Source organism: Phyllostomus hastatus, unplaced genomic scaffold (genome assembly GCF_019186645.2).
Source record: "Phyllostomus hastatus isolate PE091 unplaced genomic scaffold, TTU_PhHast_1.1 phas_scaffold_501, whole genome shotgun sequence".
In the NCBI taxonomy this organism is placed as follows: Eukaryota; Metazoa; Chordata; class Mammalia; order Chiroptera; family Phyllostomidae; genus Phyllostomus; species Phyllostomus hastatus.
Window position 1 is genome coordinate 40,080,372 of NW_025334033.1, and position 20,843 is coordinate 40,101,214.

General features: G+C 33.6%; 1 protein-coding gene across 1 annotated transcript in view; it reads left to right on the forward strand.

Annotated features, from left to right (window-relative positions):
* The window catches only part of LRRC9 (leucine rich repeat containing 9), a 103,523-nt gene extending 86,723 nt beyond the window's left edge, over positions 1–16,800 (forward strand). Inside the window, exons 28-33 of the mRNA XM_045822545.1 lie at positions 1,848–2,065; positions 4,300–4,368; positions 8,146–8,286; positions 12,540–12,684; positions 15,596–15,764; positions 16,640–16,800. Of these exons, the coding sequence (XP_045678501.1) occupies positions 1,848–2,065; positions 4,300–4,368; positions 8,146–8,286; positions 12,540–12,684; positions 15,596–15,764; positions 16,640–16,679 (782 nt within the window). The 3' untranslated portion in view covers positions 16,680–16,800. The remainder of the gene's footprint in view (positions 1–1,847; positions 2,066–4,299; positions 4,369–8,145; positions 8,287–12,539; positions 12,685–15,595; positions 15,765–16,639) is intronic.
* The last annotated feature ends 4,043 nt before the right edge of the window (positions 16,801–20,843 follow it).

The window sequence follows — 20,843 nt, forward strand, 5'->3', positions numbered from 1 at the left end:
TTTTGGCAGCCTCGGTGGGAGTTTTTCAAACAAATGTAAATGCTGTTACTTATAGAAATATAAGATTCCTGAAAACACATTTAGCATAGATTTTTTTTTAGTTTTCTTTGTTAAATATGCTTAATGAGCCTCTCAAAATAAAGTATGTCCAAAAATATGCTACTGTAGACATTAATCAGTACTTGAAGGTACTGATATGATTTTTATACTACTGGACTTAAAATGTTAAAAGTAATAGTCTAAATACATAATTTCATGAATGCGATATATTAACACACTAAGTCATTTTTCTCACTTTTACTTGAATAAATGTTTTAAATTTATATGTAAGGCACTGGCAATGTTTCAAAGTCTGTGATTTTTAAAAGAAGCTCTGTGTGCAATTTTGTTGAAGGTTGTAATATTATCAATTTCCCTATAAGAACAGAACAAAATAATGTAAATTTACCATATATCATCAATTCTGAGACATACTTTTTACATTTAACATGTCTGAAATATGGTTGTTTCTTAACTGATGGTTTGTCATGGTTGACTTAACCAAGTTTTTTCTTTCTAAAGGTGTACATAAAATATTGGCATATCTTAATATTGTTGCTGTCTTAAATTAGATGAAATATACTAAATTTCAAGGAGAAGAATTCCAAGATCATAGGATCATGTGTTTAGTAATACATTCATTTGCTAGGGCAGCCATAATAAAGTACCAGAGACTGGGGGGTGGGGTGGCTCGACAACAGATACTCAATTCCTCATAGTTATAGAAGCCAGAAATCCATGATCTGAGGGATTCTTTTCTTGGCCTGTAGATGCCATCTGTATCTTCACATCGTCTTCCCTATGTGTGTTTCTGTGTCCTAATCTCTTATTGTAAGGACACCAGTCATGCTGGATTAGGGCTCACCCCAATGACCTCATTTAATCTTCTTTAAAAAACCATATCCCCAAACACAGTAACATTCTCAGGTATTAGGGGTTAGAACCTCAACATATGAATTATGGAGGAGGAGGGACACAATTCAGTCTATTACAGATAAGGAGGATGATAGTAAATGAAACATTGTATGGCATAGTAGAAGCAGCATTGAGCTTAAAATGTAAAAGGTCTAGGTTAGGCCTGGTATTGCCACTTTTGTATCTTTGAGCAAGGCACTTAATTTCTCTTACCCCCAGTTTTATGATAATTAAAAATGATAATATTTTCCCTGTCCTATTTTGAGACTGTATTAGGAAACACATATAAAAGTATTTCATCAACTCAAAGGTCATCTCATATAAATGATCATTAATACTTATAAAGCTATTGACTGCTACAGCAGAGAGAAATTATAGATTATAAGGAAAGGATTGAGGTTTTAAACAGTGTAATGTATTCTTAATTTTTAATGTGGTTGTAGTAATAAAAATATGTTTTTGTGAAATAAAAACATATTTAAGATATTTTTCCAACTTAGCAACATAACAAATTTATTTTAATAAATAATTAGATATACCTATTTGAATAATCAGATATACTCAGAAAGCATATCTTCTGCAGCATTTTTATACATCTATTTTTGTCAATACCAACTAGTTTAGTACTTAATTACTGAACAGAGATCTGATCAATTCAATATATTGTGTATGTAACATCTTGATCTTTCAAACATAAAGAGGAAATTTTACCAAATATTATTTGATGATAATGCTTCCTTCTTATAAACTACATTCCTATTACTCCTTGAAAATAAGTTCATTTTAATACTTTTCCAAAAATAGATTTATGAATAAATATTTAAATTAAGATAGATAACCTTTTATTCAGGAAGTTTGGGGTCACTTGACATATCATGACTTATCTTTTTCAGGGAATGAAATCACTCAAGTTGAAGGGCTTGACAACTTACTAGTACTTCAGGAATTGGTAGTGGACCATAACCGCATCAGAGCATTTAATGATAGTGCCTTTGCCAAACCAAGCTCCCTGTTGGCACTTCACCTGGAAGAAAACAGACTACGAGAGCTGAACAATTTACAACCTTTGGTAAAACTAGAGAAACTCTTCCTAGGATATAATAAAATCCAGGTATTGTTAGTTTGTTTTTGTTATGATATTTACAAGACTTATGTAATTCCTCTGAACATAAAGCTTCCAAACACACCAATGAAAATTTTGCTAGCGTTTACTTATCATTTATATGCCATGTAAACACTCTGATACAGAAGCAGGTAGATAGCCTGTGATGCAAAGATGTCCACTCTGCTTCTACACTCATAAACCCGACCGACCCACATGCATCCACCTGCTAAAGAAGATTACATAGCTCTAAATGTTCTAAGGCTCTTCTCAGCAGTCCTCTCCAAGAGATCTGTTTTGTTCCTAATACTTGGTCCATGCTATTGCTGCATCTCAATCCCAGACTTCCTCTGGTCATTTAAACTTGACATATAGATTTGTTCTACCTGGTATCGGAATCAATTTCTGATAATGCTTTAATATTCCATCTCTCCCCTACTCAAAGCTTCCTTAGGATCCTGCCTTAGCTTTACCTGCTCAAAATTCAACCTATTTCCACTAGGCCATAGCCCCAACTGAGCCTGCCCAGACTTTCACCTGAGATAGTATACAGATGAGAGGGTTGAAAGTATACGTAACCTTGTATAGCCCCAGCATTTCTCTGAGTGTTTTGGTGATGATCTGTTAGCCTTCCTTTTACCAATTTTTCTACTCTACCTATATCTCTAAGACAACCTCGAGGACAAAGGAAACTGTGGACTTCTCCCAAAGGGCAGGAACTGAGTCTGTCCTGCCCACATTTGTATCAGTATATAGCATAGTGCCTGGTATACAAGAGGTAAACAATCAATAGTTGCTGGTGGCTCTACTTACTCGTGTTCAGAAAGCCTCTTCTGAGCTGATATAAGTCTGTTCAAAGCTAGAAAGAAGTCATGAGCAGTGCCGCTTTTCTACAGCACAGCAAGTAGGAAATACACATGCAAAGAAGAAAAATAGCTTGTAATTCATTTATCAAGGTTAAAGTAAATTTGCCTGAGATACCCTGCAAAACCCAATGATTCTACCAAAGCTTTATCCACAAGTTAACTAAATTAGGAAAATTGCTTTCCTATGGGGAGTCTTTCCAGTGACAGCAACTGAGGTAATACAATGGACTGTCAGGTTAGACTTACATGAATCAGAGCTCTTACCCAGTATCACATTTTTTTTACTAATAATTTCAAAGATATACAGGGTCTATGACATTCCCATGACTTCTCAGGTCCCTCCTCTCCATATCTCACACATATTGTCCAGCTTTGAATAAAATGTGAGCTCTCCAAATGAGACGATCCCATGCAACAAGGGTGTGTTTCATTTATTAAAAATCTCCATTTTATACTTGAATTTATATGATATTTTACAGGGAGCCATGCCTGATAAATCTATAGATCCTAGGTTTATTTATTAGAAGCAGTCCTGAACCAGAGGGATCTTGCTAAGGGCACCTCATAAATTAGGACCTTCTTTCTAGTAAATAGCATAGGTTTATTTGACAAGGACATCTGGTTACCAGCGTACTTAGAAGGAGTTTAGACCAGCTAACCTGCTTTTCCCTAAGATGTCCCTGCCCCACCTCCCTACCCATCCCCCTTACCCACTAAAGGAAGTGAATGAATAGCAGATCAACTGATATACCAACTTCCTCCCCAGTAACATAAACAGGATAATATCTAGTCAAGCTTATTTACTATCGAAATGTAATATAGCTAAAGGACAACCCCTAGGATAAATCATGGGGGATCATAGTCTTAGTGTTGTTATTAATATTAATCCACCTATCAAAGATATTAAAAAATGAAAATAAAGAGAAAAGGAAAAAAGTCTCAAGAATCACTGGAGACCGCAAATGACTTTAGGAAATAGTTAATTGCTATTTCTTGCCCTAAATTAAAGGCTCTACATAAATGTTTATCCTGACAATGTACTCAAAATGTAACAACCATCGGTGTGCTGGTTAATGTTTAACAGATGACTTTCCAGGAACAAAAAGTCCCGATCAACAGTATTTACCTAGTTCCCCATGTATAATTTCCTCTACCAAAGCCAAATTCAAGTTAAAACACCATCTCACAAATTTCCTGAAAATTTACCAATATTACACAGATCTGTCTTTAATCAACAATACAGAATATTGTCACTCAAGCTCACTTCACAGGGTTCAATCATGAGCTAGCTGCAATCCAACACTTACATATAATTAGCCCCAAATGTATATTTGAAGATATTGTATCTAACCAAATAACTTATTAACTTTTGAATAGGATATAACAGAACTGGAAAAACTTGTTGGTATCTCTTCTCTCAGAGAGCTTACAGTTTATGGCAATCCAGTGAGTATGTTACTTTTCTAATTTATTAGTTAATTTACTTATATAAAATTTATTTTTATATAAAGTAAGAAAGGATGTAATTTGTTTTTATTTGTTTTATTTATTCATAGACAGTTATCCAAGCACAATTTATTTACTAATGTCTTCTTCCAACTGGTTCCAGTATAAAATGCCATTGTCGTATATAAGAGGGTCAGTTTTAGAGTTCGACATTATATTCATTTGGCCTATTTGTCAATCCCTGTATAGCAATATTACACTGTGTTCATTACTAAAGTTTTATATTGTCTTGATATCTAATAGGGTAAGTACCTCTCTTCTCCCACCTTCTGTTTTTCTTTCTTTGCTGTCTTGGCTATTCTTGACCCTTTACACTGTAAGTTTTAGCAAACAGCTTCTCAAGTTCTATAAGACTCTTGATATTTTAATGAGAATTGCATTGAATGTAAAAATTAATTTTTGGAGAAATTTGCCAAATTTCCTGTTGGAATCTTTGAAGGGATCTAATAAGTAGAGTCCTTGTTCACCTCACATCTGAACAAATTGAGAAATATTTCAGTGGCAGATGGAGAGGTGAAAATACTTGGCTTACCTTAGTGAGAAAGCCAAGTGGACCTGCTAACAGGTTCCAGAAACAGGCAATCCTGATCACCCAGTAGCAGAAAATACTTGACTGAGGACTTTCCACCTGGGAGGACAGCTTCTCCTAGAGGGGCAGAAAGCATTCCCCCAGCAACGAGCCCTTTCCCAAAAGGAAAGACAGGAGCTAAACCTGCCCAATTTCATCTTTCCAGATTTATTAAGCCACTCTACTTCCCTTGTTGAGGAGTGAAAGGTTCAGAGAGCACAGCAGTGACACATCAGAGAGCTATTTCCACCAAAAAATAAACACAGTAACTAGTCAACTAGTCTCTCCTAACATTTATAGCACTGACTTCCCATTCATAAACACAAATGTCCATACATTTTTATGTCCTGTAATAAAGATGTATGATTTTATCCTAAAGGTTTTAATCTTCAGTTAGATTTATTCTGCTGTTTTTTTCTCTTGTGATTTATTTTTATTTTTATCTTATTTTTATTTTTAATGTATTTTTTCCATTACCATTTAGTCCCCTTATATGCACCTCCCCCTTCCCCCCTACAATCACCACACTGTTGTCCATGTCTGCTTTTTTAATAATTGTTTTAAGCAGTATCTTTTTACATTTTTGTGTATTATTCTTTATCCAGGAACCTTGCTGAACATTCTGTTTTTAGTTCTAATGGACTGTAAATTGTGTTGCATTTTCTATGTAGACTATCATATTATCTATAAGTCATGACTCAATTATTTCTTTCCAACCCTGTTTTTTAATTTCCTTTACTTCTCTTAATGTGCTGACTAGCACCTGTAGTACAGTGTTGAGTAAAAGCAATCAGAGTAAGTTACTAACTTCAAAAAGAATGTTTCTAAGTTGTCAGTATTAAATATGATGTTTGCTCTAGGTATGGGCAGATAACCTTCAACATTTTAAGGCAGTTCCTTTCTAATTCCAGTTTACTACCCGTTTTTATCATGAATGGACATTGGATTTTGACTAATTGGTAATGCAGTTCCTCTCTTTACTTTGTTAATATGTAAATCATATTAATAGACTCTAGTGTTTAATGACACTTAAATTCCTGGGATGAATATTACTTAGTCATGTTTACACTTGACTGGATTCAGTTTACTAAGAGTTCATGTAGCATACCTGCATCTATGGAAATAAATAAAATTATCCTATAATTTTAACTTTTATACTACTATTTTCAAGTTATTAAGGCTGTTTTTTTGCCTCCTGAAATTAATTGGGGAGTTCTCCCTCTTTTTCTAGTTTATGAATTAGCTTATATAAGAGAAAACACATGTTCCTTGAAGGATAATTAGATATTGGCTTTAAAATCATCTGGGCTTAATATTTTTTGAAATTAGATTTAAAGTACTTACTCAAATTCTTCAACAGCTATAAATCTAGTCATGTTTTCTATTTATTCAAAAGTCAATATTGAGAAGTTTTATTTTTCTATAAAATTGTCCTTTTCATCTAAATTTAAATTTATTATCACAGTACTCTCATGAATTTTTAAAATCTCTATTATATCTGTTTTGTCACCTTTTTCATTCCTATGTTTGTTCATTTTTGTTTTTTCTCTGTTATTCTTGACAAGTTTTGCTAAAGGTTTGTCTATTGTATTAATCTTTTCAAAGAACTTTATCTTGGTTTTATGAAGTATATTATTTCTTTGTTTTTATTTCATTAACTTCCACCCTTTTTTATTTCCTTCTTTTAGTTTCTTGGAATTTGCTTTTTAAAAAAATGCTTAAGTAGATGCCTACCTCATTAACTTTTGATATGTCTTGTAAGTTAATAAATTTTAGGTTATGAAATACTGCATTATCAGCATCCTCAAAGTTCTGATATGTGGTGTTTTTCCTGTTCTTCATTTCTTAAAATCTAATTTCCAAAAGATTTCTTCTTTATTCCATGAATTATTGAGATGTGTGTGTTCATTTCAACCCTATGAGATGTTTTTAGTTATCTCTTCACAATTCATTCCTAATGTTATTACATTTTAGTCAGAGGAAATAGTTTATTTATTATGATCTTTGGTGTTTATTAAACTTACTTTAAGGTCTAAAATGTGGTCAAATTTTTCCCTTTATTGAATTATATGTCTTAGAGATCTCTCTCCATTAATGCATATATAATCTACTACAATTTTTAAAATAGGTTATTTATTCATCCTCTTTTGATGACTGTTTTACTATCACAGTGTAACACATGGCTGTGTTGTCAGTCCCCAAGATCACCCCTATGTTCAAGAATTTACTAGAAAGGCTAGCTTGTGGGACTTAGCATATAGTTGTACTCATAGCTAAGACTTATGATAGTGACATAGTGAGGATACATAGACAGGTGATGAGTGAAAAAGACGCAGGCAGTCTAGTGGAATCCAGATGCAGACTTCCTTATGTTCTCCTTTCCCATGAGGGATCACGCAATACACACTCATCACCCAGCAACAAAAATGCAGCAACATGTGTATCCTGTTTTTGCCTAGGGGATTCCAATAGACTTAGCACTCAAGAATTTTGATGGGGGCTGGTCACATTGGTACCCTATGCCTATCATGTACCAAAACTCCAGACTCCCAGAAGCAAAACAGGTTGAGCATAAATCATATTGTTGATAAATAGGCTAGGTACAGTGAACTATCTTTGTCAGTTAAGGAATGGCAGGAACAGATCCAAAACCCAAGAACCAAACATTAGTCAAGAGCTATCCTTACAAGCAGACCCTTCTAAAAATAACAGCCTCTGGACTACTATGTTAACTCTTTCTACACACCTTCTTAGGTGCATATGCAAATATTTTTAAGAGTAGTTTGGCACTATGAAGTGATGTGTATTGAATTAAATTGGACAGTGCCTATCGGAAAATATATTTCAAACTAATAATTACTTACAAGCATACTTTTATAATATAATCCTGTTCCTAAATTGGGATTGCCTGAAGTTAATGAACAATATTATATACTCTAAAAAGAAGCCTAAACCTCTAAATGGTAGACTTGGTTAGAAAAAAAGTTCTTATGTTCATTTATCATAACAGGGAATGAGAAATCTTTCAGAAAGAGAGCTCATATTTGTATCATCTGCCTCTTTGCTGCCTATGCTAAATTTCCTTCTCCGGGTTAATCTTTGAAATAAAAGCTTTTCTTACAGAATAAATTATTTTTAATTCTATTCAGATTTGTAGAAAAATGTTACATCGCCACATGCTCATATTTCGGCTACCTAACTTACAGATGTTAGATGGAATTCCTGTGAATCCAGATGACAGGGCAAAAGCTGAATTTCACTTCTCTGAACTACAAGCAAAGAAAAATTCGGTAATAATTATATTATTTATACATTTTTTAAAAATATGTAAATTATTACTAAACTAATATTCTGTCTTATACATTTTTGTTTAAATACTTAAACCTTGGCTATCATATTCTTATAGATTATTTAGTACCTTTTTAGTAATTACTATCAAAGGCTTGATCTGGTGAATACAGCAGCATACACACACGCCAGGGAAGCTCCATTTTCTAATAACATAATTTGAAATAAAGCAAATTATTTAAAATATGCCTTTTATTCAATATGTCCAATAATGATAGAAGATAAGAAGCTACGAGATACTACTTTTCTAAGCGGAAGCTAACAAAACTCTACTTAGCAGACAGGAAAGAAGATAAGAAATTCTGACCTCAACTCTCTGGGCCATTCATCTAACAAGAGAGATGTGTACCTCTTTTTTGTATATCGGCAAATTAATCAGGCCTTTTACCCATGAACTTAGAAAACGTATCTGACCATGGTAGGAAAGAGATTAGAGAGAAAAGTATCCAACAAAGCATATTATTAGGAAAGTCTACCATTGACCATCCTCCAAAGACTAAATTTAACACAGAAAAGCTATGGTTTTTTAACAAAGAATCAACATTAGTAGAGCTGTGCCATTGCAAAGATTTGGGAATAAGAGGCTACAGACAAAGAAGTCAATTAAGAGGCTTTTAGAATAATCCAAGAAAGAGATTATGAAGACCTAGACTGGCGTGGGGGTGGGGGAGGAGGCAGTAAGAATGTAAGTGAACCTGTAATGTAAGTGGAAGCCAGAGAGCATGGGCCTTTACAAACAAAGGTTAATTTAAAAGTTATACTGAAGAAAGAGGTCAGACTTACTGTAAATGCTTTCCCTTAGATTACCCGCCACTCTCCATTCGCTCTGTAAAACAAACTGACTCCCAGAGCACACTGAACACGCTATACCAGTGGACTCCTCTAATCCACTTCAGCTTTCAGCAATAGATTCACATATTTTTCAGGGGCTGGCTGTGTTTTTTCAAAAACTTGTTAGTTCTCTATTTTAAATAAATAGATACACTACAAATGCAAGTTTTAAATTATTATTCCTCTCTTTCTATGAAAACCAAATGGGATACTATGGAAAGTCTGGATAAAGATCACATCACACATACACACTAAGTGTCAAATTAGGTTGGGAGGAAAAAATAGTAAAATATAAGAGAAAATCATAAAAATTCAGATAAAATATGTGGGAAAATTATTTTTAAAAATCTAAACAGATTTTTGTGTTTTCATTTTATCCATGTGTCTTTAAATTCTTGCTACTTTAATAAAACCAAAATTATAAATTATAGACAAAATCTTAATTGTGGTTTTATCCAAAAACAATCAGATAAAATACCAATCAAGGGACTCTTGCTTACAGAAAAGGCCTTAGCCCTTCATCAAAAGATTGTTGAGTGTATTTATTTTTATATTTTAACATTTTGAAGAGAAATATTAATTATACATATAATTCTTAATTATTCCCTGACTTTTTCTATTAACCTTGACTTTTTTGTTTCATTAACCAAGTGGCTTCTGTTATAGGTCCAAGTAGCTACAGGGGCCTGTGAGAGTAAAAGCTGGACAATGTTAATAAAGATTATCTAGATGAGGCCAAAAAATTGGTTCATTTGTGGGTTATATCTACAAAATTTTTTCTAAAAACTATGCTTTGCGATAAAAATCTTAGCTACTAATCTGTATGATATATCTAAGAAAGAACACCAACTAATGTCATCCACTGAAATTATTGTCACAGGTTCCAGTCTTTCAAAAGAGAACAAATAATCAAATGAAATTGAGGCCAGAGATTTCAACTTCCTTTCCCTTTCTGTTTTATATTTCGGAAGCGAATCACTTCTTGCTTTCAGAAATGGAAAACTAAAGAAAACTTTAGTTTCCTCTTCCTGCTATAACAAATTACTTCAAATGTAGTGGCTTGAAACAACACAAATTCATTATCTTACAGTTCTGGAGGTCAAAAGTAAAACAAAAAATCTTACCAAGCTAAAAATCAAAAGTATTGGCAGTGCTGCATTCCTTCTGGAAGCTCTAGGAGAGAATTTGTTAGTCTTTTCAAACCCCTAGAGGCTGCTTGCATTCCTTGGCTCACGGCCTTCTGCCCAGAATGGCATCACTTTGACCTCTGCTTCCATCATTAAATTGCATCTTCTCTCACTCTGACCCCCCTGCTTCCCTTTTATAAGGACCATTGTTGATTTTATTGAGTCCACCTAGATAAATCAGGATAATCTCCTCATCTCAAAGTCCTTAACTTAATTATACCTGCAAAGTCCCTTTTGCTACATGAGGTAATGTACTCACAGGTTTTGGAGATTAGGATGTGGACATTTTTAAGGGGGGGTTGCATTTTTCTGCCTACTACACCATGTATGTAAGGGCTCCAATGAAAGACCTATAAAAATTGTCACATTAAAATTTATAAATTCATTTTAAGGTAATATTGGCTAAATTTGAAAAATTACATATAATTACATATAAATAAATCACTTAGAGCAAGTTTAAAGATCATAATTTCCATATTTAATTAATTGGCTTAATATAGCAGAAAAAGTACATAAGCTCAAGTTTTAGTCAATGCTGAATATTTTAATAGAAGTGTTGCTTACTGACTATTCTATTATATTGCTCATACAGTGAACTCATTTTTCCATTACTATGCTATAATGCTGTCTTAAGTGATTCTAGATACATATTCTTGCCATTTAAAGTGATGCCATATATGTGTAAGAATTAAATTCTTTTTTTAAAGATTTTATTTTTAGAGAGGGAAGGGAGGGAGAAAGAGAGAGAGAGAGAAACATCAATGTGCAGTTGCTGGGGGCCATGGCCTGCCACCCAGGCATGTGCCCTGACTGGGAATTGAACCTGTGACACTTGGTTCACAGCCCGCGCTCAATCCACTGAGCTACGCCAGCCAGGGCAAGAATTAAATTCTTATAAAGTTATTCTATATGTAGGTATTTTATTTAAAATTTTGTTTATTTATCTACAATGGTTAGTAAAATAAAGGGGATATTTGAAATCTTTAGGGAAATCTCAAAATTTTAAGATCCAGTAATGATTTTTATTCTTATGGCTAGAACAAAACTGAGCCATTATTTCATTTAGCTGTTTAGGAGACACAAGAATACTTTTGAAGTTTATCAGTTGAGTGTCATGTATTTTTCTTTTGTTTGAGTTGCTGCTGTTTTTTTTTCTTTTTTAATAGCAAATAAAGAAAGAATAAATGAAATCTAAAATTGTCCTTTAAACCAGACATTTTTGCCCTGGCTGGTGTGGCTCAGTGGATTTGAGTGCTGGCCTGCAAACCTACAGGTTTCCAATTTGATTCCCAGTCAGGGCACATTCTAGATTAGTGATGGGAAGAGAGTCCCACAAAGGAATTAGGGAATTTGGGACTTGCCAGTTTTAGTAAAAGGCCTGATGCCTTAGTGTTTATTACAAAGCTGCATTCTTGGTAATACTTACTGAAATATAAAGGAAATCAGTAATTTTATACAAATGGCAAAGCCTATGCCTCTAAATAAGTTGAATCATATATTTAAGATTTATATTTTTAAAAGTGTAAGTAAGATATCTTAATGAAGACAGAGCAGGCACATATTTCTAGAGAAACCAAGCATCTCTCTCCTCCATTTACTGATTCCTGAAATTCTTTTTAAAGTTTCTTAATCCACAACTAACTTCAAAGGAAAACACTATTTAGAGAGTTAGCACATTCATTAAAAGTAATTGTTATAGGATACTTTTTCTTAGTCCTCATTTTCTCTTCTTTTTTTTTTTAAACTCATTTACTTCAAGGCTCCTGATGAGGTATTGTGAGGAATACAGAGATACAGAAGATATTACTCCAACTGTCCAGAAGTTTCTGTTCAGGAAAAAAGAACAAACATTACAAAGAGGAAAAGGCTTAATTCTTTATTTCTAAATTCTACACTTTCCTTGTGAATACCATTTGGAAAGGGGGTAGTATGATCACACTGGATTCTAGTGATGAATACAATGCAGCCTGAAAGGCAGAACACAGTGTTCTATGCGAGGTTAAAGACCCAAAGACTGTTTAACAGTTTTTGCCTCGTACTAACTCTGAGTTTAGGAAAGTATGTAAGTCATGACCTAAAAAATTTTTATTATGAAGTAGAGCCTGTGATGAGAACTAAACCTATTTATTTGAGTTTTGGAGGTGAGAGTTTTTAATTGCTTTTATTTTATTATGTAGCTTAATCCTGCTACCAACTCTCCTATGGATGGTGCATCATGTGGCCAAGTGAAAGCTTCTCCTATAAAGATAACAAATGTAATTCTGTCTAGTGGACTTAACCATTACCTGGGATCTGACTTCAATTTGTCTCCTGAAGTTGAAGGTATTTTGACAGAATTTCAGAGTGAATGTTAAAAAAACAAAAACCTACTTCATTTGAAACAAAAATCTCAGTTTAATTTTCACTACAACTTAAAATAGCATGTTTTAAATTTACATTTTAAAATTGCTCCATGGCCTGTGGCTCATTTGGCTGGAACATCACCCCATACACCAAAAAGTCATGGGTCTGATTCCTGGTCAGGGCACATACCGGTACCTCGATCCCTGGTTGGGGTATCAGAGGCAGCTGACCGATGTCTCTCTCTCTCTTTCTCTCTCTCATCAGTGGAAATATCCTCAAGTAAGGAGAATTTTTTTAAATTGCATGTATGTTCAAGATTAATGTGGCCACTCTGATTTCAAAGAAGTCTGTAGTATTTTTTGGTTTTAAACAACGATTAGTATGTTATAACTAAACATTTGCTTACAATTTTAACTCTGTGATACTTGGACAATTATTTCCTATATTTCTTTTCAAAGTTTTTATTTCATAGCAAATAACTAAGACCAGTTCATTAGCATATCCTGCAAAAAGTAGAAATCAGAGGTTTAAAAATATTGGTAACAAGACTCTTGTGGTGTGAAGGATATCTTGGAAAAAAAAGATCAGACTTTATCTTTGAAACCACATGTAAAATGGTCATGAAGACAACACTAGCAAAGAGTTTCAAGAGGCAGAGCTCTGAAAGAGAAAGTAGATTACAGGCACAGGGCACAGAAATGGTTCATTCTATTACATACATTTTAATTCAGGCTCAGATCAAACTCTTCCCCTAATTCCAGATCTTCACTGGCTACCATTTTGGTAAAACTGAGAGTAGCTACTGCTTTTCTGTTTAACTTATTTTCCATACTTCTACATATTGTGGATTCAACATTTTAATATAATCAGAATGTGTATGTTTTTATCCAGTAAATATAACTGTCAGTAAAATTGGATGTACCAAATTGTCATTAGGCTCTTTAATAGTACAATGTCATCTTCAGGAATGTCATAAATATTATTGGCGGGGGGCATTAATTCAACCCTGGATTCATCTCCATAACTTCCTCCTCAGATATGTTCAAGATTCATTATGCAACCACTTTTTGGATTTTCTGGAAAAGTCCTGCAATTTATTTCCCACTTTCTGACTATGTTGTTTCAATTTTTATTTTGAAAAGTATGGTCACTTTATCTATACATTTATTATAGTACACAGCTCTGGATATTTATATTTTTAAAAATTACCTACAGGTATAATTGAATAAAAATGGAGGTTCAACTGCCTGTTACCACAAAAGTCAAACTCTTGAGGCTGATGCTGGTGCAAAAGGACAGAGGCTTTATTCAGGTGCTGCACAACCTGGGAGAATGGCGGACATGTGTCTGAAGGACCAACTCCTCTTTCTGTCATGGAAGAAGCCCAACTGTGTCCTCAGCAAGGCCAAGGCAAAAGCCAGTGTCCAGAATTCCTGCTCCATTTTAAAGTGTAGTCGTTTGGAGCCCGCAGGCAGCTGCTAAGTAGTTTTAGTCACCATCCAGGAAGCTTAGCTTATTCCTGGCTGCTGTCCATTTCAGGACTCCTCCTGGAGCCTGCATGTGCAGCCCACATGGCCATGGGCCATGAGGCTGCTGGAGCCACAGGGTTGGGTGCTCCTGGGTGAGAGAGCACATGAATGCACAGGTGCAGTGCATCACGAAGTGGGCAAGACAGCAAGAGAGACAGGCTCCCTCCTGGAGGCCATGGGTCATGTGGCTTTAAGGTCACATGACCATAGAGAAAACAGATGAGTGCACCATACAAGTGCAGGTCATGAGCTAAGAGCTTCTTTGTTTCCCTGGCATTATGTTAGTTGTGGGATAGACCAGGTTTTTTTCTCAAAATGACCAATCAACTTCCCAAACTTTTATCCACTTTAGGTGGGTCCACCTTCCAACTCATCACTTCTCTCCCCAGGCTAGACTGACTAAACCTCTTTGGTTCAGCACCTTTGCCTGCACCATTTTGACTTCTCTTTTTTTAAGATTTTATTTATTTTCAGAGAGAGGGGAAGGGAGGGAGAATGAGAGAGAAACATTAATGTGTGAGAGAAACATTGATCTGTTGCCTCTCACATGCTCCGAACTGGGGTCCTGCCCCACAACCCCAGCACGTGCCCTGATTCAGAATAGAACCAGCAACCCTTCAGTTTGCAGGCAAGTGCTCAATCCATGAGCCACACCAGCCAGGCCATTTTGACTAATATGGCACATGTGCCTGCTTTCCCTTGGTCCCACCCACAATCTGGTACCAGAGAGTGAGGGAAGGGCTTTTTTTCTATCTAATTATCTTGTTAGCTTTTTGCATGTTCAATGTACGGGCAAGGTCAGAATTTATTAAAAATTTGAAATCAGTTTAAGGCAGGTCTTTCCACATGTATGTCTGAGGAGGAGTGTGCTTGATTAGGACTGAATTAAGATCATAATACAATAGTTCTGGATTGTTGGAAACAGAGGTGAGGATTTGGGGGGCAAAGAATTCAAATAAGCTGAGAGTGGCCGACATGGGAGACTCCCTGGCACTCAACTGACTCTTTTATGGTAACAGAGAGGGTAAATGGGGGATAAATGGCGAAGGATGGAGAGTAGACTTTGGATGGTTAGTGCACAATGCAATGTGCAGATGATGTATCATAGAATTGTACCCTTGAAACCTATATAATTTTATTGACCAATGTAACCACAATAAATTCAATAAAAAGTTACCTGGAAAGGATCAAATTGATTCACCAGCTCAGAGAATTAAGCAGCATCAACTGCTAGAATATATTACAATTCTATTTTTTTTATTTTTAATTCATGTTATATGTATAGCAAATATTTAGCTAAAGGACAAATTTTATCATTTATTTTGTTAATGTTTTTCATTGTTTCATAATTCCCAATTCAGACAGAAAAAACAAGACTGCAGGGATTCTGACAAATAATCCTCGGAGCATCCATGCAGAAATAGCTTTTCGGCAACTCAGAGGGATAAATCTCTCTCCGTCTCTTTTATCACCTCAGACTATGGCATCTCCAACTGCAAAAACATACCAAAGCAACCAAGATGGGGGAAGGTAAAGCTATTGTGTATTTTAATATCATTTCTCACCATTAAAAAGCCTCCCTAAATTTGCTAGTCAGTATAAAAATAGGAAATATCGTTACATACCATTATATGTCTACTCTGAAAACTGGGGAAAACTGTCAGACAGTATAAGGCTTCTTCTCCTACATTCACCAAAGCTTTCCTGAAGTCTAGTATATTTATATAATAATTCAAAGAGACTTAAAAATGGCTATCAAGGTAAAATAGTGTTCACCTTGTACTTAAGTGAGGGAAAATTGAAATAATTACATGGGAACCACTTTTAATTGTACTCTGTCCCATATCACTTCTACTCACTGAATATGCACAGCTGTTCACTTGTGTTTTGAACAATAGATAAATTCAACAATCTGAAATCACAAAGGCCAGGAATTTTGTAAATTCTTCAAATCTCTCCTTACAGTTCCCACTTGCTCTTCCTCCCTTCTGGATTCTAACCCTAGAGGCCAGCTCAGTGCCTAAAAGCCTGCTACTTCTCATTAAGAATCCACTCTGCTGCTCAAAACTTGTTTGCCTTGATTTCCATTTTTTACCTGTCCGCCAGCTTCTGGGTAGCCAAACTCTGGCTCATCTACTAGAGTGATCCACTCAGCAGCAGATCCAGCTTAGGCCTGGCTCTTGCTGCACTGACTTCCCAGCTGTGATCAGTCAGTCCCACTGACAGTCCTCAGGACAACCTAATTTTTAGACAGCCAAAAATTTGGATCATTTTCTCTTCTGTGTGTGTTTTTTAATTTTACACATATAAAATACAGAAATTATTTACTGCAGAATTACCTTAAGTTAGCTGATCCATTAAGAAATTGCCACCATTATTTGACTCAGATATTTTATTTCTGACAGAATTCCTGGCAGCCACTTCCCAAGATCAAATAGAATGTAACTGCCTAAAGAGAAATGAACATACATCAAGAACCTATTTCTGTTTAGTAATTGTGCAAAAACTAGCAGACAATGCCAGTGGAAAAAAAATAAGATAACCATGTTACTTATGTTTCTGAAACATTTCAGTTTAATCTTTAACATTCTTACTTAGTAAATTTTATTTAATATCCCTTCTTTTAAACTTTCTTTATGGTTATTAGAAACCATATATTAGAAAAATCATTAACTATTATATCATACAACAATTTGAAAAGACTCAAGTGACATAAAACAAAGGCCAAATAATCAAATATGTAGTCCCAGTACTGGAAGCATTTAGTTACAAACTCTTGTTATGACCTATCATATGAGGATACTAAGAAATATAATTTTAGGAAATAAACACACTTTCATTTGTAGAATATCTGTTCATTTGGGGTTACCTAAAACTAAAGCATACAGTTCTTACCAAATACAACTATTACTAAAGCAAGCTAAGATTAGCTAGTTAAATCACAGACTAGTCTTTTTTGGACTATACTTGGGGAAAAAACTTCAAGTGGGGTCTACCCTAAGAATTGTTTAGAGGCAAACCATGGACATCAATAGTTCTTTCTGAAAGTGGCTAATTGTGAGTGCAAGCAGTCATTGATGCTCTAAGAGTAAGAGAATACTATCTCATATATAAGATTTGTTAATTGTGCCCATAGTGATATAATTTTACAACTGGTTTTAGGCTAAAAAAAAAAACACATGTTCAAACTGAGTAGACATTTAAAATTTGGACCCTTAATAATTTCACTGGAAATAATTTATCTAAAATATTGCATTGTATAGTATTAGCACATATCACAAATCAATCAAATTTTATTTTTTTCCTTGAAAAAGTATTTATTTAGAACCTATTTGGTAAGAACCTAAAATTTTATTCAGAACATCCAGATAAGTATGATGTACTGGGTGAGACACATACAATGCCCCCTCCAGCATTGTAACAGGATGAACACATGAAAGAGGTCCTATAAATCTTGAATGTATACTTTCTTGGGACAGGAGGATGAACAGGTCACCATCTTGGCAACTAACTAATATTGCCTGGCACAATTTCATGAACTAGTAATGGAGAAATAATTTCTTGGCCCCATCTCAGATGACTTTTCTATAATTCTAAAAATAAGCAATTCTATTTTGAGATGTCATTTCTTTCACAAAGAAATGCTTTCATTATGTTAACACAGTCCATGCTGGAAAACTGAATTTTTTGTTTTTAATACCAATGTATATCATATAATGTAACAGAAAAGTTTTTCCCCTATGGTGTTATCTTAGAATTTGTAAGTCATATAAATAATAAATCTTTTCAAAATTGCTTTGAAGTAAATCACATGTATCACTTACAAATCAGATTACTTCAAATTTCCCTTAGCATCACAGTTATCAAGTATGGTTTTAAATGTGCATGTTTGTTAAATACAATTCTTCAAATTAATGGCTAAATTATTAATCATATTTTGATATAAATTGGCTCCATGATTCATGACCTATTCTATTTAAATTTTCAAGTATTGGTTCAACATTGCATATAATTTTCACACTGTTATATGTTTTATGTTCTTTACATAAAAATAAATTATTTTTACTAAAAATTTGTATCTTATAATCTATCTGGGAATAGTTTTAAAGATATTTTGGAAACTAATCCAAAGTGTTTGCAACAATTTTTGTATGTTTTCTTCTTTAACTACAGCATGTTTGTAATTAAATCATGTAATATCTAAAGTTTCAAACCTAATACAGATTGATTTACCCTTCTTAATGTGTGGTTTTTAAACAACAATTATTCTAGGTAGGAATAAGATCCTTTGTGTAAAAAAACAACTATGCAGTTCTTAAGATGTCCAGAAGATGTCTTTGTCACCCTTTAGTTGTCACAACTGCTTACTTACATTACAGTGGCAGGAGAAGGGTCTGCTCTTCATTATTGGTTACTCACTGGGCATAATCTGCCTTTTTTTCCTTTTATGATAATGCATAAATGAAACACCAAATACGTGTTAGTTTTATAATAAAATGTCTTTTAAAATAATAATCTGGGTGGGACAAGTAAATGTAATAGGTTTTCACTAGAGAAAAATTTACAAAAAAACTATAAAGCAAAAAAAACCTCATTATCCAGCATGCTCTTAACATTTGACATACTTTCTTTCAGCCATTTTTCTTTAAATTTATACTATATTTGAGATCTATAACTTGATTTTTATGTGCACATTAAATTTTGATATCTTACTTCATAAATGTGTAAGTACATCTAAATTTCTCCTTGAAGATAAATTATAGTACATATTTGATAGTAATATGAAGAATAATAATAAACATGTATTTAGGAATTGCTAGGTGCTGTACAGAGAACAGACAAACCCACCCTTAAAAATATTTTAATACAAATATACAATAAATGATCTGTATAAAAGCAGTGAGGGGGTGATTACTAATATAATTTAGCACAGTTTGTATGAATATTTTTTGCCATGATGGCAGATAACACTGATGTGATCTACAACATATTTCCTCTGAAAATGCCTAAATATGTTAAACCATTGGTTATGTGTAGTTCACAAAGCAATAGCTATAACTTCACCAACAAAACAAATAAAAATGTCACTGAATATGTAGGAATGCTTTTCTAGGAGTGACTTTAGACCTGCTCTAAATAGTTTATCATTCATAACCTGAAATTTTAAGTTATGGTTACAAATTATTTGTAACACACTTCACAACTCATTGCAACAAAACAGGCAGATAGTGATTTAAATTTACAAACCCGTGTTTTAACATGGTTTATGCCAATAACAAAGAGTCTTATGAAGTAGATATGAAATGTCTCCACTTATAAGTTGGCTTAAAAGGAAAAAAACAGATATCACACCCAATCCTAGATTTTTTTTCAATTCCAAATTCATTGCCTTTTCAGTTACTACAAGCGAATTGACATTTAATTCTCATGAATGTACTATTTAATCAGCTGTTGTAGAGCCCTAATGTGTGTAAAAACTGCGAGCCATTCATTTTCTTTTAGCATATTCAGGGAAAATATATAATTTCTGCAGCAAAATTAGTTCTCTGCTCCCAGCAAATATCTTGATAGATTTATTTTGCATGTAGTCATATGCATGATTATATGAGTTGCTTTAAATTAAAGGACAATTACACAAACAACCTGGAAAGCTAAAAATTAGAGCACTTTAACTATAGATAAGGAGCTTACTGAATATAGGTAATGCCAAAGTGATCTTCTGATTTTAATATATGCAGATTGACTATCATTAAGTAATTCTTCAGTAAGAACTTGATTTACTTCTATTTTTATAGTTCTGGATTTCTCTGACTATTGATACAAAATCAGCTATGGTTATGAACATTTTTGTGTGTATTTGCAGGCACTCATGACTAGTTTTAAAATAATCCTTATAGTTAAGTAATGTGTGATATCACTACTTATTCATAAGGTATCATACATTATGAGAAGTGCTTAATGTTTTAAAACATTAGGGCTTACTGTTACTCATGTTGTAGGCTTTAAACTTCAATTAAATATTACATAAAAAGAAATAAATTATTTACAGCACTTATGTTGAATTCTGTTGGTTATTCAGTGAATCTAATCAAATTAGTTTTTTATGGGATAGAAACTGGCTGCATATTTTTATTGTTCTGCTTAACTACTTTCCTTGGTCAACTCTGCACTTTTCTTTCATTACTGAAATATTTTTAAAGGAAACCTATACCAAACTGCAATTTTAGTTTGTAGTCAGCCAGAATTACACAGTTATTTTATTAGTAATATTTTATGTTTTCTTTTAGAAAAGACATTTCTCAGATCTAATCTGCACATTTTTTATTTTGCTTTATTCTTCATTTCTTATTTTAAAATTTTGTTTTGGTAATGATTTTTCCTTGTAATTAAAATAAAATAAATAGCTTTTGGCAAGAATATGAAATGCTGTGACATGAAAATAAAATAGTATATTCAAAGGAACTTAGAAGTAGCTTTGAAACTCTTAATTACCTGAAATCAAAATTTTTATCATCTGTCTTATTTATTAGGCCTTATCTTAACTATATGGTCTTTTAGGTAAATCGAAAAGCTAATTCATCAACATTATTATTTTTCATATAAAATAAC